General features: G+C 40.4%; 1 protein-coding gene across 1 annotated transcript; it reads right to left on the minus strand.

The window, feature by feature from the left end:
• Window positions 1-860: 860 nt before the first annotated feature.
• On the minus strand, window positions 861-15,369 carry LOC309544179 (uncharacterized protein; the record flags this gene model as incomplete). The annotated part of the gene is made up of 3 exons (XM_082243036.1): window positions 861-929; window positions 13,618-14,652; window positions 14,746-15,369. The coding sequence occupies 3 exons, from the start codon at window positions 15,367-15,369 to the stop codon at window positions 861-863; spliced, it is 1,728 nt and encodes a 575-aa protein (XP_082099162.1).
• Between the last annotated feature and the right edge of the window lie 9,084 nt (window positions 15,370-24,453).

Raw genomic sequence — 24,453 nt, forward strand, 5'->3', positions numbered from 1 at the left:
TTCTGTGAGGTGTTCAAAACTTTGGTTGAACAGGAAATTGAGGAGCTAAATATCAAACCAGGGAGACGACAGAAGGATATAGAAACAGGCCGCTGAACACTGGAAAAAACAAAAATATAGTCATCAGACCAGCAGATAAAGGGGGGGGGGGGGGTAGTTATATTTAACAAAGCAGATTATATGGCTGAATTGAATTGAATAGACTAGTGAAAGATGAGGATACGTATATAAAACTTAAGGGGAACCCCACAAATAGAAATAAAGTCATACTGAAGAGACTAGCTAAAAAAGCTCAGAAGAAAGAACTATTAAACAAAAGAAAGGCTCGATACATAATACCAGATGCTCCGCGAATGCTAGTCATCGATCAAATCCCCAAGATCCACAAAAGTATGAGCAGACCCCCTGGAAGACCGATAATTAGTGTGATTGACTCCCTATTTAGTAGACTGTGGGAGTATTTGGCTTGTTTTTTTCCATCCACTCGCCCAGAAATTCCCAGCATATTTGCAAGGCAGTAAGGATTTCATCAATTTTTTAAAAGATGTGCCAGTGGAACAAGATGATATCCTAGTAAGTATCGATGTAAATTCACTTTACACCAACATCAAAGAACAACATGCCTTGGAGGCAATTGCATGGGCATTGGAGCAAATTGATCTTAAAAAGCAGCAGAAAGAGTTCCTAATCTGAGCTTTGGAGTTGGCCATGGGAGAAAATTCCTTTTGGCATCAGGGTGACTGCTATAAACAAATCAAAGGGGTTGCAATGGGACTGAATATGCACCTTCAGTAGCCAACATATTCATGAGCAAGTGGGAACATGAAACCCTTTATGGCAAGTCTAGACCAGAGCTAAAACTATACAAAAGGTATATTGATGATATCATAGTTGTGTGGACAGGATCCCAGGAGACATTCTCGGTGTTCCTACGAGAAATCAACCACAATAGATATGATATCACATTTACCGAAACGTTTCCGTGAACTTTTTGGATTTGGTCATATTTAATCATCAAGGTCAACTGACAACAAGAACTTATTTTAAGGAAATGGATTGCAATGAGTATATCCTGAAAAATAGCTGCCACCACCCTAGGTGGTTTGGAGGGATACCCAAAGACCAGATCATTAGAATACACAGAAATTGTGATGATGAGAATGACTATATAACCCAAACAGATGTAATTATGGAAAGGTTTCATGAGAAAGGTTACAAGATGAGCGAACTTGAAAAAACAAGAGAAGATGTACGACAAATAGAGAGGAGGAAACTATTGGGAAAGAAAAACAAAGCAAATAACAACAATTATGGTCTAGCCTATATGACAAATTTCTCTAGGCAATATAAAACACTATTAAAGAAAAAATCAGATGCGCTAAATTCACATGTGTCACACGTCAAGAGGTGTATGACACTATAATAAGTATCCACCACACTCCTGTTGTGTGTGCCTTGGTTGATGTGCAATCAGAATGGGTATATAGTATCACTATTTACTCATATGCATAAACATAAAGGTGACTGTGAAAAATAAATGTGATATAACAATCTCAATCCAGTGAAATTCAAACTGAGCAACATGAACGTGTGCAAAGAAATTCAACATAAAGTGTCCAATCATTCCACTGGTGCCACCTCTGTGATATAGGTGTAAACATTAAAGGAAGGTGCAAATAGTCCCAAATCTTCCCATACAGGCTTCTGGTGAATCCTGGTAGATTCCCCTTAGGCTTGTCTGGTGCGGATAGGTCCCACCACCTTATTGAGGATTGGCCTCTTACCGAAAGGGAGAGGGTCAAGGGCGAAGTGTCTACCCAGTAGTGTATTAGAGATTCCGGGAGAGCAGGTGAAACAGGCGAATGATAAATGCAGCCTCTTACCAGATCGCTCGATAATAGGGCATGTGTCAGACCGATGTTATAGTGCCTCTTCCCAATTCTCCACACTCTGAGTATATCTCTCTACCATCACGGATACGGTCATCCACATGTGTGTCATAGAAATAGAAACCGAACCATAGTGCAGTACCTTTGGTGTTTATTTCAACATACAATCAAATGCACTTACATTGGCGTTTCTTCAAATGGTCACAGGGAAATCAAACCGGTGGTAGAGAGGCAGTGGCCGTCTGCAGTACGGTCTACGGCGACTAGCGATGATGATGCGGCGCTCCTCTCTGACGCGTTTCCTCTAAACAGACGTCTACGGAGATAGGATATCTCATTCTGATTGCACATCAACCAAGGCACACACAACAGGAGTGTGGTGGATACTTATTATAGTGTCATACACCTCTTGACGTGTGACACATGTGAATTTAGCGCACCTGATTTTTTATTTAATATTGTTTATCACCCTTGGTTCTAAGGTTGCAGCTTATTCACCTTTAAGATCCTGCGCACCAATATTTTTTACACAATATAAAACACTAGAGAGAGTCATACAGAAGCATTGGCACATACTCCTGAAAGATCAAACTTTGGGGGCAATACTCCCTAAAAAACCCAATTCATTATAAAAAAAACCCTACACTCAGGAATAGGTTGGCTAAGAATGTCCCAGATCCACCCAAAATAATTTCCATATGATTAGCCCTAAGGGGCTGAACATTTAACTAGATCTCAGTTGCTTCCTATCCAATTGGTAGACGCAGATGACAGGATTTATTGAATATGGGTCTTTTTTTTTTTTAGACAATATTTTTACGTTTACATATCTTTTAATTTTTCATGAATTGAAAAGGGAGTCAAATGGGATTCCTAATATAGGTACATCATCATTGAACATAATTGAACGTCTGCTATTCAACATACAGTAAAACCTTGGTTTGAGAGTAACTTGGTTTAAGAGCGCTTTGCAAGACAAGCAAAATTTTCAAATAAATTTTGACTTGATATACAAGTAGCCTTAAGTCACAGCTAAGTATAAAATAGAAGAGAGGCGCCTCTAAGTGTAGCAATATGGTTAAATTTAATGAAGGTACAACATTTAGCAACTCACATGGTTGATGATTGGAACAGGCACATCTAAGGATGCAGGCATCCGGGGGTAAAGCTGTCCACATAGACCATCCTCCGCACCGACATCTACGTCATCCCTTCCATGCTGCCCCTCGCTTTCAGATCGCTTTACTGCAGGGTGGTCTTCCCGGTCAGGATTACAGACTGGCAGCCGGCGGTGCAGAAGATAGTCTATGTGGACAGCTTTACCCCGGATGCCAGCATACTTAGATGTGCCTGTTTTATTCATCAACCATGTGAGTTGCTAAATGTTTTACCATCATTAAATTTAACTATATTGCTACACTTAGAGGCGCCTATCGTCTCTTTGATACTCTGTAGCTCCTGCTGGATTTTGCTTCTATTCCCCTTATGGAAGCGGCTATTTGTGGATGGACATTTTATGGTTACACAACCTATCGCAATGCTATAATCTTTTTATATGGACTATAAACTGAAGGACTTATGAATAAATGGTTGTGGAACGAATCATCTGAGTTTCCATTATTTCTTATGGGGAAATTCGCTTTGATATAAGAGTGCTTTGGATTACAAGCATGGTTCCGGAACGAATTATGCTCGCAATCCAAGGTTTTACTGTATTAATGTAAAAGGAGAGGAAAGAGGAAAAGGAAAGCAATTACCGATATTTATTCCCTTTTTTTTTATTATTTTATTTTTTTCATAATTTTTTGATTTTCTTTTAGACTTATGCAATAAATATTTTTTACATGTTATTATATCCTCAAATATTTTTCAGTTTTTAATATTGTGTAGAGCTGGTCAGATACTGTATGGACTAAGTTTTAACATGTTATTTATATACAATATTACTAATCCTTTTAAAAGTAGTGGCATGTATATTGCTCAGCCTCTATGATACATCCTGAGGGTGTTGATCCAATATGCTTATGGAGGAAGCCAGTCTGCTGGGTGTAGATGAAGCCGATTACACCTGATGGGGAGGAAACAGGAAGCCAATGAGCGGTTGTGTGTCCGCCTACGGCTATAAACGAAAATTGAGAGACCTGATGCCTTGTCTGTGAAAACACCGTGTACATGCCAATGTGCAATAAATAAAGTCCAAAAGAGTCTCTATCAAAAAAGTAGCCAGTGAATTTGTTCTGTCTCAGCATCTATTGTAACTGTGACCTTCTTGTAGACCCCCAGTCTGTAAGTGTGTGCAGCAGGTTGAATGAGAGCTTTAACAGATAGTTTACCCAATGAATAAAGCCTCCAGAGGTGTTCTCCAATGCTTCTTTATGCTTCAAGTTAGCGAAGGCATAAACATAGAGGCTTTTCCATAGATACATTTCCAATGAAGTTATACAGCTTCCACACTCTGCAGTCTCCTCATAACAACTAAACAAAATGGGAGTTACAGCAGGAAATGGAGGATGGGAGAAACCATCTAGCCAGAAACAGCAGGGGTGCAAGGAAGATACCAATAACATAGCATAACATAACATGTAATAACAACTGTATGTCAAAAGAGTAGTGTGGTGAGTCCTGCGCTGTCTAGGGAGAACTATTCAAAAGGGTTGGTGTAGATCCCAGATGCTGCTAGTACCAGAACTGGTAACCATACAGTGTCAAAATCAAAAAAGGGTGGGGGGTACTGCGCTTCTGGGTTGATAATCCATGAACTGTGCTCAGTATAAATGCCTGTCACACTGGATGAAGGGAACTATAACATGTGTGGGTGGTTTAAATAAATAAGGTGCTATATAAAAAATAATCCGTACTCAAATAAATAGTCTCACAGTGCTAAAATACTGACACAGCACTCTAAAAAATATATAAATAGATAAGAGAATAAAAAAACACTTATAGTGCTGATAATGTAATAGTGACAGATAAAGTGCTCAGGTGCATATACAAATGTGAACAAATATATATATAGGCAAATTTAAAGTGTCCTCTGTGCTCCACAAAAATACAGCAATCTGGGTGAAATATAGTCCAAAATGGTTAAAGTAAGTGTTCAAGTGGGGGGAATTCCACAGGTGATGCTCCTTCACCTAACACCGTGCTTAGGGTGGTGGGGTGCTTCTCCTCAACCCCTCTAAGTGTCCTAGCAGCTCACCTCAAGGTCTAAGGGTAAAGGCCTTATAGTTTATCCAGGGGGCTCCTCTGCAATCCTGTTCCGTGCTCCACTAGGGCCAGATATCTGGGCTGCTGCGGGTGGGTTGGCTCCCTACTCCCTCTCCAGGCTCCCAGCGGTCCCAGTGGATCTCAAAACAAAGGCTCAAAATAGTGCAAGTATGTCATGGAAAAGGGGTGCTTTATTTAAATAAGGTTAAAAAAACTCACATTTGTTGAACAAGGCAAGCGCGTATAATAGTATCGGAGTGGGATCGCAGTCCTCACTTCCGCAGTGTGCGTCACTTCCGGTCCGAGCGTCCCTACGCGTTACGCCACTTCCGCATCACGTGGCTTCTTCAGGGGTTGCTATTGGCCGTACGTGACGCTTATTTATTTACCTGAGGCCGGATGTGCTCTAATCGCCATTTTGGATGTGGGTAATGTATTCGTTCTGTGGGAACCGGATATGCCGATTCCGCCATATTTTAGAAGCCCGCTCCGGGCTCCCGGAATGTGTTATTAATCTATGAGTTTAATTCATAAATGCTAAGACTCCAATTGAAGATTCCAAATTTAAAAACAGACATGGCAATCTGATGGAAGTCAAAGTACTAGAATATATTATAATTGTTCACGGAGGAGTGTGTCCCGGAAGTGGAGTACACATTAACATCGCTAACATTTTCCTATCTCAGTCATACAGCATCATAGCTGTCACATTTACCAGAAACTTCTATTGTTAAAATTATATTTATATACCCCAAAAAACATTGATTATATAGTAAAAAAACTCTAGATACCAGATATCAGTGTTTTAACTACACATGACTGAATAAAATCTCATCTGTTTTAAAAGGTGATCCATGATGTATACAAGGGAACATAGCTACAGATAAATTACCGAATGTGGGTTAATATATATATATAAAACTGTATATTAAAAGTTATATTATTAAAAATTAATAAAATAAATATACTTGATCAGATAGATAATCCTATTCTAGGGGAAGCAGGTGTTGTGTTATTCAATTCTACCACTAGATGGAGCTGATTAAATTTAAAGGGAGACTAGGTCAATATGGAAGTTTGATTTAGAACCTAGGATAACTCAACAAGGTGGAATGTAGGGGGCATACACTTAGTATATTCTAATGGGGTACACATTAAATACTATGATTAAAAGTCACTTATAAAACAGTTTAAGTCGAATTCTATATTCAAGCCGTTTGGATTAAGTGTATCTAAGGTATGGATCCAATAGGATTCGCGTTGGCTGAGGGATCTCACTTTGTGGCTCCCTCTCCAATGCCACTTATATGGTTCAATAGCCCAGAATCTTAGCTTTGAGGGATCTTTATTGTGGTATTTTTCAAAGTGCCTGGATACGCTGTGTTTCTCAAATCCTTTCTCTATGTTTTTGATGTGTTCTTTGACTCTGATTCTTAATAGTCTCTTCGTTCTTCCGATGTACTGATGGCCACAGTCACATTCTAGAGCATATACAACTCCTTCGGTATTGCAGCATACAAAATCCTTAATTTTGTGGGTTAGGCCATTTTTCGTGGATCTGAATTCGAAGATTTTTTCTTTTGGGTATTTGCTTTTCAAACCGGCGTAGCATCTTTTGCATGGATAGAAGCCTTTCCCTGAGAAGAACGTGAGATTTCTTTTTGGAGGGTCTACCACTGTTTTCACAATCATGTTCTTAATGATTGGCGCTTTCTTATAGACGAACACTGGTTTATCTGGGAGAATGCCCCCTAGATGTTTATCAAATTTTAGGATCTCCCAATGCTTTTTAATCACTTTTTCTATTTTTTTATATTGCATATTAAAATCTAATAAAATGGGTAATTTCTCATTGAAAGTGCTTTTTTGCTGCTCTTTGTCTTTGATTAGTGTTTTCCTTTCCAGATTCCCGACTTCCTGTATTCTTTCTGAGATAAATGTAGGGTCATAGCCTTTTTCGATGAACCTATTGCCAATCAATTTGGCTTGTTCTTCGTAATCGTTGTTCCTAGTGCAATTTCTTTTCAAGCGGAGTAACTGGCCTTTCGGGATATTGCAGATCCAATTTGCATGGTGGCAAAGACTCTAAGGTGCCGTTCCATATTAAAAACATGTCATCAATGAATCTTTTGTATAAAAGTAGCGCAGTAGGGGTGTCATTAAAAACCGTATCTTCTTCCCATCTTGCCATAAAAATATTCGCTACACTAGGCGTGAATTTTGCGCCCATGGCAATCCCGATTTTTTGGTGATAATAGGTTCTACTATACCAAAAATTGTTTTTTTCTAGGCAGAAGTCGAGGCATCTAATTATATATTTTCTTTGTTTGCAGGCTAGTGACGAATACTTCCTCAGTGCCCATTTCACTGATCCGCGTGCTTCCTGATGGTTAATAATAGTGTAGAGCGCCGCTACGTCTACAGTGGCCATAAAAACATTATTATTAAAATTCGGTAATTCCTTTAAAATCTGTAAAATGTGTTTCGTGTCTTTGACAAATGCCTTAGTCTGTGGTACTATCGGTTGTAGAAATGAATCAATATATTGACCCAATCTTGATGCGAGAGAGTCTATCCCGTTTACAGTCGGTCTCGGTGGGGGATTGTCCTTATTCTTATGCATCTTTGGTAACATATAAATAATCGGGGTACTGCAGGCTTCAGGGAATAGGTACCTAGCTTCTTTTTTCGTTAATATATCTTTTTTCAGGCCTAGATGTAGGAGTTGTTCGAGTTCCTTTCTATGTTTGAGGAGGGGGTTGCTAGGTAATTTTTCATATGTCCCTGTGTCCTCCAACATTTCTTTCATTATTTTATCATGTTGTTCCTTGTTTAGTATCACAATTCCTCCTCCCTTGTCTGCAGGTCTTATTATTATATCTTTTCTCTTCTGCAATTTATTTAGCCCACTTTGTATTGCTCTTGATTCATCATATTTTTTTATTTTAAGATTCTTGATGTCTTCTAAAACCATATCTTTAAAAACTGTAATATGTCTGTTATCATTCAGTTGAGGGTTAAAAACGGACCGGTTTCTTAAAGTGCTGTGCTGTATGCCATCCCATTTTGAGGTAGAAGATATACTTGTGATCGGGTTACTTACTAAGTATTTTCTCACGTTTAGTTGCCTAATGTATTTCTGCATCCCTATATAGGTCTCAAATGTATTACAACGTTTAGTTGCCTAATGTATTTCTGGATCCCTATATAGGTCTCAAATGTATTACAATTCTTTTTAGGAGCGTATTTTAGTCCTTTGTCCAGGACTTTAAGTTCTTCCTGTGTGAGTGTTTTTTCACTAAGATTAAACACTCCTTGACCTATCGGTCTCTTTTCCTCTTGTTTTCTCTTTCCTCCTCTGCTCCCTCTCTTTTTTCCATGCTTCTTCTTGGATTTCTCGGTTCGTCCTTTTTCTTGGGTGAATTGGGGTCCCTTCCTTTCTCTAAAAAAGGCCTGTTGTCGCCTTCTTCCCTCTGTTTGTCTCTCCTTGTTTCGTCATTTCTCTGTTGGTTTCTTCTCTCTTCTTCCTGGTGGTATGCCAATGGAGCGAATTGGTTATAAGTCGGGATCGGACTCCTTTCACCTCTGTGTTGGGGGAAGTCCTGGGTAAGTCTCCTTGGGCTAAAATACTGACACAGCACTCTAAAAAATATATAAATAGATAAGAGAATAAAAAACCACTTATAGTGCTGATAATGTAATAGTGACAGATAAAGTGCTCAGGTGCATATACAAATGTGAACAAATATATATATATATAGGCAAAATTAAAGTGTCCTCTGTGCTCCACAAAAATACAGCAATCTGGGTGAAATATAGTCCAAAATGGTTAAAGTAAGAGTTCAAATGGGGGGAATTCCACAGGTGATGGTCCTTCACCTAACACCTTGACTATTGACCTTGACTATCTGATCAAGTATATTTATTTTATTAATTTTTAATAATATAACTTTTAATATACAGTTTTATATATATATTAACCCACATTCGGTAATTTATCTGTAGCTATGTTCCCTTGTATACATCATGGATCACCTTTTAAAACAGATGAGATTTTATTCAGTCATGTGTAGTTAAAACACTGATATCTGGTATCTAGAGTTTTTTTACTATATAATCAATGTTTTTTGGGGTATATAAATATAATTTTAACAATAGAAGTTTCTGGTAAATGTGACAGCTATGATGCTGTATGACTGAGATAGGAAAATGTTAGCGATGTTAATGTGTACTCCACTTCCGGGACACACTCCTCCGTGAACAATTATAATATATTCTAGCACTTTGACTTCCATCAGATTGCCATGTCTGTTTTTAAATTTGGAATCTTCAATTGGAGTCTTAGCATTTATGAATTAAACTCATAGATTAATAACACATTCCGGGAGCCCGGAGCGGGCTTCTAAAATATGGCGGAATCGGCATATCCGGTTCCCACAGAACGAATACATTACCCACATCCAAAATGGCGATTAGAGCACATCCGGCCTCAGTGATATAAATAAGCGTCACGTACGGCCAATAGCAACCCCTGAAGAAGCCACGTGATGCGGAAGTGGCGTAACGCGTAGGGACGCTCGGACCGGAAGTGACGCACACTGCGGAAGTGAGGACTGCAATCCCACTCCGATACTATTATACGCGCTTGCCTTGTTCAACAAATGTGAGTTTTTTTAACCTTATTTAAATAAAGCACCCCTTTTCCATGACATACTTGCACTATTTCGAGCCTTTGTTTTGAGATCCACTGGGACCGCTGGGAGCCTGGAGAGGGAGTAGGGAGCCAACCCACCCCCAGCAGCCCAGATATCTGGCCCTAGTGGAGCACGGAACAGGATTGGAGAGGAGCCCCCTGGATAAACTATAAGGCCTTTACCCTTAGACCTTGAGGTGAGCTGCTAGGACACTTAGAGGGGTTGAGGAGAAGCACCCCACCACCCTAAGCACGGTGTTAGGTGAAGGAGCATCACCTGTGGAATTCCCCCCACTTGAACACTTACTTTAACCATTTTGGACTATATTTCACCCAGATTGCTGTATTTTTGTGGAGCACAGAGGACACTTTAATTTTGCCTATATATATATTTGTTCACATTTGTATATGCACCTGAGCACTTTATCTGTCACTATTACATTATCAGCACTATAAGTGTTTTTTTATTCTCTTATCTATTTATATATTTTTTAGAGTGCTGTGTCAGTATTTTAGCACTGTGAGACTATTTATTTGAGTACGGATTATTTTTTATATAGCACCTTATTTATTTAAACCACCCACACATGTTATAGTTCCCTTCATCCAGTGTGACAGGCATTTATACTGAGCACAGTTCATGCATTATCAACCCAGAAGCGCAGTACCCCCCACCCTTTTTTGATGTAATAACAACTGCTAGACAGTTAAAGCTGTGTGGCAGCACACTCCCCGCCTGGTATCGTGAGATGCCACTACACAATTATTTTCTATAAACATACAATTAACATTGCATACAGTAGAATGCTATGTAGCCCTCTCCTCTAAGCTAACTATGCTAGAGATCTAAGTGACTCCTTCACATAACACTGAATCAGAATTTTTGGAAGCAGGCATAATTAGGACTGTCTCAGTGACTGGTCTCAGGAAGGTTTTTGGGCTCCCGTCCTTTACAATCCGGACTTCCACACTTCGGACCTTTCTATCATCACTAGCAATGGCTTTTGTAATAACTCCAACTGGCCACTGGATCTGGTGAGTTTGCTTGTCTTTTATAAGAACCAGGTCCCCTTCCTTTAAGTTAGGCTTCTGGGTTTGCCACTTTTTACGTCCTTGGAGAAGTGTGAGGTATTCCCTCCTCCATCTGTCCCAGAAACAATCTGCAAGGTATTGAGCGTATCTCCATTGACGTTTATATATGTCCTTTTCATCAAAGATGCTCTTTGGCGCTGGGATCTGTCCAATTTTCCGGCTCAATAATGCAGCTGGAGTTAAAACAATCGGACATTCTGGGTCTGTGGATACAGCGGTCAACGGTCTTGAGTTGATTATTGCTGCAACCTCAGCAAGGAATGTAGTAAGTACTTCATGGGTAAGACGTGAAGAACTCACATCAAGCAACATAGAATCCAGTATGCGCCTTGCCACCCCAATCATAGGTTCCCATGCTCCGCCCATGTGTGAAGCATGTGGTGGGTGGAATTTCCACTGGTTTGCAGTGGCGGAGAAGGTGGCCCTTGGAGGTGGCTCTGTCTGAGAAGCTCGCTCCCGCAGGGGTTTGTTAATGCTCTGGGACGCTCTCTCACAATAATTGAACTGGTTGGTCAGTTTTCTCTCCTTCTTGTTCCTGGATGGTATTTCCTCACCTTCTGTCCATTCTTCACTAGCCTGAGCGTCAGACTTCCCATCTGTATCTTTGTCTCCCGGCTCTGTGGAGTTGTTGGTCTGAGTCTCTTCAATGACTCCCAACTTCGCCCCCTGTCGCCGCGCTTCATCAGAGTATTTGTGTGACATGTTTCCATCCAGGGAGAAGTGTACAGCCAGCTGGTCCACGATGCTAATGGGTTTGTAGGCCCGTTCCTTAAAACTGTACCTCACAATGTTCTGGGGGGCATGAGGGTTGTTTGCAGTCAGGATACGAGTGAATTCCTCCTTAAGTTCAGCCTCGCTGAGTTCCAGTTGGTCCGGAGGCTTAATCAGAGTCTTGGCCTGCATCCATTCATCAGCTCCATCCCCCATATCTGTGGAGTCATCTTCATCCTCCAAATTTCTTCTTGAGCAGATGTTGGAACTCAATGCTACAACTTCAGGCCGGATTTCCGGATCAGTATCTGGATCCTCCAGGTGGAAATCGATATCTTCTTCTGAGTTTGTAGAAGACTGGTCCATTAAAAACTTGGGTCCTGAAAACCAAATGGTTTGTGTGAGGACAACTGCTGGCACTAAAATCTTCTGCATGAATGCTAGAAAGTGCTCATGCTTCTCAGGTTTGTTACGGAGAGTTTTCTTAAGTGTAGCAAATCTGGTTAAAGCTTGTTCTGGATTGTTAGGGAGAGTAAGCCTTGGTACTCGGAAGGGTAATGGAGCTACCCAACTGTTGCAATTGTCCTTGAAGAACTCTTCATCCGTAATCTTGATGAACTCCTTGTCTTCGACTGAAGGGGCAATCTTGTTGTCATCACGAGTAGTCTGGTACACTGAATCACCAAAGTCCTTTTGAGAAGTGAGCTTGCAGTTAATACTTTGAAGTGCTTGATATGGAACTTCATTTTTGAAATCAAGTCTTTCCTTCACATAATAGTGCGATGGACATTTCATCAATTGACAGGTAACATTAGTTTTGTAGGAAGCTACATCCAAGAGCTTGTGAGATTGGTCTAAACAGACTTCTCCTATTATCACCTATCCAAGATCAAGTTTCTGGGCCTGAGGAGCATCATCTGGACCGTTACATAACTCTCTTATTTTATGAACTCTAGGAATGTCTCTCCCTAGTAGAATCAAAATCTTAACATCCTTGTTAAGTGGTGGAATGTAGTTAGCAATGTGACTCAAATGAGGGTGATGACGTGCAACCTCTGGTGTGGGGATTTCTTCTCTGTTGTTCGGTAGCTGATCACATTCGATTAGCGTTGGAAGAGGAAACTCTGTGTCCTCATATTCTGATGCAACTATGAAGCCATGGGCTCTTCTTCCAGAAGTATTGACCTTTCCTGCACATGTCTGCAAGGTATAGGACCAGGTCTCTCCTTGAATGTTGAATAGGTCAAAGAATTCTGTACTGGCCAATGAGCGATTGCTCTGATCATCGAGTATGGCATACATTTTTATGGAATTTTGTGGACATCCTTCAGGAAAATCCCTTACAAGACATATCTTGCTACAAGACTTGCTATGAAGCCCTTCTCCACATACCTCTGTACACCTTGTGGTTACGGGGTTGGCATATTGCTCAGTTCTCTCCCCGCCATCATCTGATGTAGTCTTGAGGTTGCTGCCGGGTGAAGGCTTCCTTTTGAACAGGTCTGAATGAAGAGCATCCACATGTTTGGCACTGTTACAGAGAGAACATCTGATGGCGATCTTACAGTCTCTAGCTAAATGATCGGAGGATGCACAACACTTAAAACAGATATTATGCTCTTTGAGAAATGACTTGCGTTCTTCAATAGGCTTGTCCTTAAATGCACGACATTTGGAGAGAGAGTGTGGCGCATTATGAATAGGACAATGTTGATTAAGATTGCTTGCTTTGATGTCTGTAGCTAAGACGTTGGATGCTATCGTGGTCTTCCTCACGGAAATAGGATGCCTTAAATCCTTGAATTTACTGTTGGTGGCAATACCCCTTGAAGTACTTAAAGGAATGGTGGTTGTATCTGGATAGAAGAAGCTTGAGTCATTCTTGGATCTTGCAACCTTCCGCACGAACTCTGCGAAATAAGAAAAGGGAGGGAAGGTAAAATAATCTTCATACTTATACTTTGATCCTACACTAGTCCACTTTCCCTGAAGATAACTAGGCAACTTTGCTACAATAGGATTTACGCCCTGAGCAGTGTCTAAATAGCTAAGACCTGGTAAACTAGGATCTAACTTAGCAATTTCAAGTTCATGAAGGAGGTCACCTAACTCTCTAAGCTTATGATTGTCCTTAACAGAGATTTTAGGAAAGTCGTTTAGTCTCTGGAATAAGGCAGATTCAATGACTTCGGGGCTCCCATAGTCTTGTTCTAGACGTTCCCAGGCAGCATCAAGGCCTGCTTTAAAGTTATAAATGTAGACAGATTTAAGTCTCTTTACTTGTTCTGAAGATTGACGCCCCAACCACTTTATTAGTAAGTCAAGTTCTGCTTGAGGTTCAATGTCCAAGTTCTTGGTTACCACCTTAAATGTAGATCTCCAACTCCTGTAGTTCTCTGGGCGGTCATCAAATCTAGACAGTCCAGTTGTAATCAACTCTCGTCGAATCATATACTTGCTGAACTCTGCAATGTCAGTGCCTTCAGTTTTTATAGCCACAGGGTCTACTGATGGTGCGCCGTCTTGGACCATGGTTGGTATCTGATGTTGGCTGGTAGGTAGAGAGAAAGGTGTTGCAGATGGGTTTAATTTAGGTAAGGGTCTGTCGTCTGAAGGTCTCTGAGCATTTGAAGTCAAAGAGAGCTGTATCAAAGGGGGTATAGAGTTCATTCTGTAGTCTTCTGCTGTGCCCTTGTAATCTCTATGCACATAGGGTTGTTGTGGCACATGAGCTGCGTAGGTTGATTCACTTGATTTTGTGACGTGCGGTAGTTGTGGAGGGTCTCTGTTAGTAGGTGTGTCTAGTTGACCAGCTTGCTTTGGCGACACATTGCCTTCTGATCCACTTGCTGGATGATTATGAGAAGAATCTCCAACTTTAGGTGGGACTGTATTGTCGTGGTTCTGAGTTAAGACAAACTGTAGGGTCCTTTCAACAGGGACTTGACAAGCAGGCAAGCTGGTACAAGCTGCTCCTTCTTCTTCCAATAGGGCTTGTTCCAAGACAGATAACTCTGCTAAAGCTACTTCCTTTTCTCTGTTCTTCTGAAGAATTTCTAGCTGAGCCTCTGTTTCTGCTTGTATTCTTGCTTGAATGCGTTTAGCTTCTGCTTCCTTGCATTTAGCTTCTGCCTCCTTGCATTTAGCTTCTGCCTTGAAGGCTGCTTCATTTTCAGAGCTGGCGGCTTGAACCTGGGCTACTGCAACCTTTTGGCGAGCTTTGAGAATTTGGTCGCTCAGTATTGACCTTATAGAGCAGGACCGCAATGACTTAGAAGATTTATGATATGAGCGGGCAGACCTAGAAGATTTTCCTGAGTGTCTGGAAGAAGCAGAGTTACAGGATGTAGTTTCATGTAGCTGTGCCATTCTACCTTCTATCTGTGCCTTTGCTTCAAGATATGTACTATGCCTCTGCTGATCATTAGAAGTAAAGTCCTTTAATTCCAATGCAGCTTCCTCTATGTTGGAATGTGACAATAGGGAATAGTACTTCTCAGAAAGTCTTTTATAATTCTCAAATGCCTTCTTAACCCTTGAGAGAGCAGTGTTCAATTGCTCAGAATTGTTGCTAGTTTCATTAGTGGCTGTTATACAACTTAAAGTCTTTTCACATAATGCAGTCAGGTTACTAGATGTTTCTTCCTTACTTGCTTCATAAACCTCCCTTGCCTTTAAGGATGGATGAGGGGCTCTGACAGGACGAGCAGAATGAAGTAAGGAGTCTGCTTTATCTTGACTAAATGCAGGAAATTCTGTGAGATCTCTGTCAGACATAATAAGTACTGTAGTTTTGGTGTCTTGTTAGAAATCTGCCAGAGCTCAGCTCTGTAAGTAGTGACTTCTGTTAGTAAGCAGGCTGGGCTGAGGTATTTGTTGTTACAATAGTTGGCTAGTGCTGAAAACTAGTTCAGACTGGATAGCTCAGCACAGAAGGCTGTAATAGTAATGAAGCATTCAGTAGGTGTCTGGTTTCATATGCAGAGTAATGCTTCTGGTGACACACAGGCAAGTGTGGTACTCACGTTTCTGAAGCTGCAGATACCTGTGATGGATGCTTCTGGAAATTTACTTCAAGTACTTCTTGGAAATTTACTTTCTGAAGCTGCAGATTCTTGGAAATTTACTTTCTGAAGCTGCAGAGATAACTGTGTGATGGATTCATTGAAATTTACTTTCTAAAGCTGTATATTCTTGGAAATTTACTGTTCTGTCTCAGCATCGATTGTACCTGTGACCTTCTTGTAGACCCCCAGTCTGTAAGTGTGTGCAGCAGGTTGAATGATGGCTTTAACAGATAGTTTACTCAATGAATAAAGACTCCAGAGGTGTTCTCAAATGCTTCTTTATGCTTCAAGTTAGCAAAGGCATAAACATAGAGGCTTTTCCATAGATACATTTCCAATGAAGTTACACAGCTTCCACACTCTGCAGTCTCCTCATAACAACTAAACAAAATGGGAGTTACAGCAGGAAATGGAGGATGGGAGAAACCATCTAGCCAGAAACAGCAGGGGTGCAAGGAAGATACCAATAACATAGCATAACATAACATAGCATAACATGACATGTAATAACAACTGCTAGACAGTTAAAGCTGCGTGGCAGCACAGAATTATTCCATGTGTGTTCACTCCTTGAATAGTATGCTGCTATCACCAGGTGAAGTGTCTGCTCACCTCCACAATTAACCCACTAGGGGTCTGAAGCAGTTTGAAGGCAGATAGAATATTGCCATCCATTCAATAGGTCACTCCACTGTACTTGATGTTACTCCAAAAAGGTTAGAACATGTGAAAATAAAGAAGACAATCTCCAATGGTGCAGTATCGACACGTTCAGGAAGCATAAAACCAGATCCCAACTTCAATTGTTAAACTCACATTTAATAAATGAAAACATAGCTTTAACAATCACAATTTCAATCACAATTCCAAAGAGGTCACATCAGAAACGTCAAACCTGCCCACCACTTGGTACCTCTATGCGTTATGCTATGTCCATCATGAGGAAGAAAAGAAATTGAAGTTGGGATCTGGTTTTATGCTTCCTTAATATGTCGATACTGCATGATTACCATTATGTATGGTACATAATGTATGTTTTTCACATTGCCTTTTTAATGCATGAATCCATTTTATCAGCGCTACCGCATTTATTTATTCATTTATCTTTGTAGCATGACCCTCTTGGTGGCTGCTGGTTAGTGGGATATCCTCTGAGAAACGTCCAACCTGCTAGGCACTATAGGTTCAGTAATTTTCTGTAGAGTTCTTTAAGAATACACTCGACAACAAATACCAGTTTAACTGTTTACTGGAATGAAAAAGGTAAAGAAAACAATTGCATAAGAGCTGACAAAAGGTTTAAATAACCGTTAGTGTGGTGTCACTCCTCCAAACCCCAATAATAGGGGAGGAGCTTAGAAGACTGAGACCCAAAAGAGTAAATTCTTGATTCACAAGTACTACAGGAAGTAAGTGAGAGTAACGTAAACTATAACTATAATAACTATAATACAAGTATAATGACCACAAACTGTGCTCTCTCTCTCTCTCTCTCTCTCTCTCTAAACTCAGGCCAAGAGTATCTTAGATCTGACTGATAAGATTGTGTTCTATATCAGGGAGTCCCCTTTAAGGAATATAGAAAGCGCAGATCCTACTCTAGCAAGGCTTTGCAAATTCTTCACTGGCAGTTGGAGCTCTTTATCACTCTTCTGTGTGATATTTGTAATCCAGGTATAAAGATGTTTATGCAATCCTAACTGCTGTCAGTTTTTTCTGGATGCAGAGTTATACTTGTGGTTACAGGTGTCACCAGGCACTCTTGTATAGCGGCAGTGTCCACATGTGACTGCCCCATCCGCTGATGGAACCTCTCCTTCTGATGCATGCATCACAGGGAGATGCTCAGCTTTCACTGTTCCGGACAGTCAGTCAGCGCCACCCGCTCTCCTCTCAGCTCTCTGGATCCGTCACTTCCCTGTGACCGCCGACATCCACTCCGCTGAGGTTGGGCTCCACTCGCTCTAGGCCGCACTCCCAGGCCTCTGTCACTGACTGTCTTCCAGCAGCTCTCCCTCTCCGATCTCTCCTCCACGAGTCCCAGAAGCAAGAGAGCACACACTGGGCCCCGCCCCAAAGTATATACTCTCCCCCATGATCCTCCATGGGCCCCAAAGCTCCCTGGGAGTATAGTTCCGCCTGCCATCCATGTCAGAATTCACACTCTCCTCCAAACTACATCCCCACAATCCAATTTGTCCATTTCTGGAGGGAAGCCTACCCTTCTTGTAAATTCCTAAAGGAGCACTCTGACAGTGGCCAAACAGCAACTCGGATATATATATATATATATATATATATATATATATATATATATATATATATACTCATACCATATATTATATATATATATATAGAGAGAGAGAGAGAGAGAGAGTAGTCCCAGCTTGGCAACATCTTTATATGTGGGAACACATTTGGGTGGCAGCAGCAGCTTTTATTTAATAAAAGTGAAAAGTGTACTGCGCTATGGATGAATAATGTGCTATACCTAAATGCAGCTGCTCAAAAAAATTAGGTAGTGACCAAATTTTCTACAAATATTCTACAAGCGGCCATTCCGAGCGCACACCACTGCCAGGAAGACCACAGACTTGCCATATTGTGTATCTGCCTGATTTGATACATCTAAATGTGAGTTTAATTCTTTTACCTATACCTATTAAAAGTTATATCGGAGTTACACTATTGTGAGCTTCTTTTTTCCACCTATGTACATCGGGTCATTGAGAGTTACTGAAAGCCACAGTTACCTTATCCTTAAGGATTTCTACATCAGGTTCCTTACTGGGACACAAGCTTTGGCGACCCTTTTAGCTATACAGCTTAGGGGTCATCTTAGTCCGGTAAGTTGAACATCCAAAGGGGGAGGACCGGCACTACTCACAGCACTGGATTGATTGCACGATTTTGCACTTTCCTCTTGGCACTCAAGCACTTTTGGGACTTCTTTGGACTTTTTGTAATTTTTATTTAATTTTTATTTATTGGACTATCACTACATAAGTTTGCATATATTGGACTGGCACTATTTATCTTTCACGTAATCATTTATGCAACCCCGTAGTGGGGGATACCACAGAATATTATTTGTACACGAATTGCACGTTGCACTTTAATATTATTTATCAATTAGTGGTATTTATTATTTATTATTGAATACCTCTTTGCGCTGGAATTTGGCACTGTAGCTTTTATTTAATATATCACAGTTTGGTTTACTCAAGGGTAGCGCACAATTTCTAAGGCTAGCTGTGAGGTTAGATAGGGTGCCCCTTGTCCTTCCAGAGCCATTTGGCAAAGTAACTAGCAAGGAGACAGCTGCTCTACTAGATGGTACCTTTCTGCTTCTTCAAGTACTTGCCTCAAACAAGCGTCCCAGGAGGAGTGCAGGAGGAGGCAGGTTTTTAAGCTAAAACGTTTACTGCAAGTGGACAAGAACATGGAGATAGAGGAAGGTGCCATCTGTCAAAGCAATCATCTCCTTGCTTGCTGCATTGTCAGACAGCTGTGGAGGGAGGAGGTGTGCCCCGTCCGACCTCTCAGCTAGCCTTACATAGCACCTAGGAAGTACCTGGAAAATCTGCATTAGCACTTTTTGTTTTTCAGGTTATATGTTTGGTTCCCCAGGGAAAAAATTATGTAGTACTTTTCCCCATCTTCCTATGTTGAAAGACTAGCTATGAGGTTAAACAGGGTGCCCCTCCTCCCTCCAGGGTCATTCAACAATGCAAGTAGCAAGGACACAGCTGCTTTGACAGACGGCACTTTTCTACTTTTCCAGGCTCTTGCCCCCAGATGAGCGTCCCACAAGGAGTGCAGGAGGAGGCAGGGTTGTCAGTTAAAATGTTTACGGCAAGTGGACAAGTGCTTACAGATGGAGAAAAGTGCCTTCTGTCAAAGTAACCATCTCCTTGCTAGCTGTGTTGTCTGACGGCTGTGGAGGGAAGAGGGATGCCCTGTCTGACCACTCTGCTAGCCTTACATAGCACCTACGAAGTACCTATAAAGTCTGGTTTCCCAAAGAACAAAGCACATGTAGTACTTTGTACCATCTTCCTATGTTCTGTCTAAGGCTAGCTGTGAGGTCAAACAGGGTGCCTTCCTCCATCCAGAGCCATTTGATAATGCTAACAAGGAGATCTGTTTCTTTGGTTTTCTTTTGCATGCGTTGCCCTTCTATGTGCTTCTTGATGCAAAGGTCAGTTATAGGTGAGGGCAGTGGCCATTTCTTTGTTTTTTCTTCCTCATATTTATGCGTCCTGTGTATAATGATTATCTATGGCAATCTGTAAAAAGTGAAAAGTGGGGGTAGCGTGGATGACAAAGTGAAGAACCCAGAATCACTGCACAGCAAGATATTATAGGTGAAGAAATGTAAAAACATTGAACTTGGGCTTTACTATGTGCATTGTGTTATGGGGCACAGAAAAGGAAAGACATCTCAGTCAATGATAATTATTGTATGCAAATATCATAAATGTCAAACTGAAATCTTACTTGTTCCTTAACCCGGAGAACAATAACAGCCCTATGTTACATGAAAGGCATGTTGTTTGATTAATTACGATAAATAAGCAATGATTGTCTCTATGAAATGTGGTAAGTAGCAAGTCAAACATTTCATATTTACCTCTGAACGATTGTTCTTTACGTGCCATCCGCGTTGGCAATCAAATTCATTATTTTTCTAGCGTTATTAAACATGAAGAGATGGAAATGATACAAAATGGATCCATATGCTCCAGGCTATTATAGTCACTCAGGGCTCAGTGTGAAATAAAAACATTTTCAAAATACATTTAAAGTTATATTAAACCCAAAAAAAACAAAAATATTATATACTGCAGCTTACCAATAATCAGATGTAATGACTGTGTTAGTTTTCTTTTTTTTTTTTCATTTTTTTCCCTTTATTTTTAATTGATGATCCTGCTAGTAAGTCTGTTATTTGTAATCTTCCTTTAGCACACCAAGCTGTCCATAAAATGTGGTATATAGAGGGTTGAGACAAACTATAAAATTACCCCCTTGCAGTGGGGTTGTGCCCACACTGCAAGGATTACCTGCTTGTTTTGTCTAGGGGGGAAGAAAACAACATTTACTTACCTGATCCTCCGCTCCTTCAGCAAATAATACTCCCCCACTCTCCTGCGGTGGACTGCCCCTCAGTGTTCTAAAGTTAATTTTAGCACTATGGACTCTGCACTGGTCTTGAGGATGTCAGAAGCTTAGACTGATGGAGTGTGGGGCATAACACGCTGTGGGCACCGGTTTACCTGAAACACACCGATACTGACACTAAGGCTCCATTCACACTTGTATGACTCCAAGGTTGCACCAGCTTTCGAGTGCAACTTTGGCGCAACTTTGGATGGGTGCAACTTGGATAAGACTTTGGTGATAATGGACTACTATTGCACAACTGTTGCACGGTATAACATTCGGTTATGAATTTCATGCAACTTTTAAAGGTGAACATTGAAGTCTATGGCCCACAAGTTGCATTAAAGTCGGACCAAAGTAGTGCATGAACTATTTTGAAGCTGCTGCAACTTTAAGTGGCACATATATGAATGGCTATCACTGGAAAACATGGAAAAATACTTTTAATGCAACTTTGATGTCCAAAGTTGATGACAAGTCACACAAGTGTTAACGGAGCCCAAATAAAATATATATATATATATATATATATATATATATATATATATATATATATATATATATATATATATATATCTACTATATTTTTTAATACCACCTAAAACACGCTGAAACTGAAAACTGGAAGTGGCCCTGACACTAACCTAGACCAGACCCAGTTCTAGTTATTTTATCTTTATTCCTTCTTAACAGTTATTTTTTTTCCCAGACTTCTCTTCTGGGAGGCAAAAAAGATGCAATGGGGTTGATTTACTAAAACTGCAGGATGCAAAACATGGTGTAGCTCTGCATAGAAACAAATCAGCTTCTATTTTTTTTTTCTTTTTTCTTTTGTCAAAGCTTAATTGAAGAAGCTGAAGTCAGAAGCTGATTGGCTACCATGCACAGCTGCACCAGATTTTACACTCTCCAGTTTTGGTAAAACAACACTAATGTATCTCTTTCTCCACATGGAGGATAATCAAGAGATAGGGAAGGATCTAAAACTAGCGATCGCTGTGATAGCCAATGATCATGTGAAGATTGTCCTCCTGTAAGTCCCAGACCAGGAGCTTTTTTTGACAGTTCAGTCTCCATGCTATCAAACACAGATGCCCATACTGTATATGCAGCTCTAGAGAAAAAGGCCCACTTTTTGGCACAATGGGGTTGATTTTCTAAAACTGGAGGGTGCAAAACTGGTGCAGCTGTGTATGGTAGCAAATCAGCCTTTAACTTCTGCTTGTCCAATTAACCTTTGACAAAAAAAAAAAAAAAACTGGAAGCTGATTAGTTTCTTTGCAGAGCTGCACCAGATTTTGCACTTTGCAGTTTTAGTAAATCAATCCCAATGTGGCATCAGCTGGAACAGAGTAACCCCTCGCTACAAAGCACCACATACTAACTGTACCCGCCTTTTGCAGTGTGGCATGGATTGTATCTCTGCAGAGATTTCTTGTTGTGTCAGTATACAATACTTTTATTGTACTGTATACGTCTCTGTCGACATGTTACCAATTGTGATTATATAACTTTGTTTTTTTAATCAGTTTTTGTAATTATGGTCATAATCTTGCTATTGTTATAACATTGTAAACCTTAGTAATTTGGTTTCGCTCAGTATGTTCAGTTGTTGTCAGTGTTAATTTCGTAGACTAAAACCGACTAAAATGTTTTCGTTGACTAAATTAACACAATTTTAGTAGACTAAAATACGACTAAAACTAAAACAATTCAGATGACTAAAATACAACTAAAACAAAAATGGCATTTTAGTCTTAAGACTAAAATACGACTAAAACTAAAATGGCATTTTAGTCAAAAGACTATAACTAAAACTAAATCGAAATTTGCTGCCAAAATTAACACTGGTGCATGCTCAAAGCTTAATACCATAAATAATAACATATTAGATTTTTCACTCCAGGACCAGCAGTAGTATATAATGAGTTTGGAAATTGTAGAGAAATGCTTAAATAATGCATTACAAATTACAATTGAACTACACCCATTCCATTATAGATGACTAAAATGAGTTATAGTCGACTAAAATGTAGGACGTTTTAGTCGACTAAAATGTACTGGAGTTTTAGTCAACTAAATACGACTAAAACTAAAACACTTGCAGAAGACTAAAATGGGACTAAAACTAAAATGCCATTTTAGTCCTAAGACTAAAGGCCCGTACACACGTGCAGATTGTCGGCCGAAAAGATTCGGCCGACGACCGATCGGCCGATTTTCGGCTTGTTAGTATGATGCTTCGACAGCCGACAGCGCACTTTCGGCCAAACAGAATCTGTCGTGCAAGCATTAAAATTTTTGTATACCGACACCAGAACGCCCGATTGTTCGCTTGTCAGTACAGAATTCGGCCGACAGACAGCAGATTTGCAAGACTGGGCATGCTCAGAAAAGAAAAAACACAGGGAAAGTTAACCATTACATGACATCACTTCTGCAGTCGGCGGACAAAATTCGTGTGCAGTCTTTTGCATTTTTCAGCGGACACGACAGCCCGGGGACAAAAGACGGCCGATCGTTCGGCCGACGATCGGTACGTGTGTACGGGGCTTAAGAGTAAAACTAAATTGAAATGACAAAATTAACACTGGTTGTTGTGTTAGCATAGAGCAGGGTGTCACAAATAAGATGGCCTAGGGGAGAAAAAAGTATAAAGCTGTTCCTGCGCATATAATAAAACTATGCATGTTATGAGACATCCTTTCATTTTTTTCCTGTAGACCCGTACTTGGGATTTTATCTTAGCTTGAGCATTAAGCTCATGACTGCAGTCATTGTTTCAAAATCCTCAGAATATCATAGTTGTGCAATTCACATATAGTGATCATAACGTGGGCAACACCAGAGATCAGGAACGCTGGAGCTCAGTCTCATCTTCTTGTTGTGAGTCATAACACCAGGTACTTAGAAATGTCATGCTTTCTTTGGCTAGCGTTAGTGTTTTGTGGTTTCCCAAATGGAAGACTATTTACAATTCAATTAAATTAAAGTGTACAGCGGGTAAAATAAGTATTGAACACATCACCATTTTTCTAGGTAAATATATTTCTGAAGGTGCTACTGACATGAAATGTTCATCACATGTCGGTAACAACCCATGCAAACCATATGTAGCAAGGTTTTCAGTCCTGTGGCCTGGTGTGGGTCTGCCATTAGTACCGGTATCCCATCCAGCCCATGTGAGCTGCGACCCTGGGTGTGACAACTGAAGCAGCGACAACTGCGGCATCTTTATTTGTATTTTTTTATTGTAAATTAAGGTGGATGGGAGAAGGGAATGAGTGGGATACTCCTTTAGGCTTCAACTAATTACACTTTGGACTTTCTTCCTCAAATATGCTCCTTGACGCTTCTTTGACACTAGCCAACGCTTCCTGATGCTTGAATACTGTGTATCACTAAAACTGTGCTGGATCCTCGACTTGTAGTCCAGAAGATCCAGGACAGTGAACTGTAAGACTTCTGACACTGTAATGCTGCTAAAGTCCCTGTATACCTCCCTCTGCTTGCACTGGCTTGAGGTAGTATAATGTAGAACTCTATAAGACTGTAACTTCCACTGATACACTCAGCACAATTCAGGGCCCAACTGTAGTTGCCCCCTTTGACCTTGAACTCTTCAGGG

The sequence above is a fragment of the Pelophylax lessonae genome, assembly GCF_965119305.1.
Source record: "Pelophylax lessonae genome assembly, chromosome: 1".
NCBI lineage: Eukaryota > Metazoa > Chordata > Amphibia > Anura > Ranidae > Pelophylax > Pelophylax lessonae.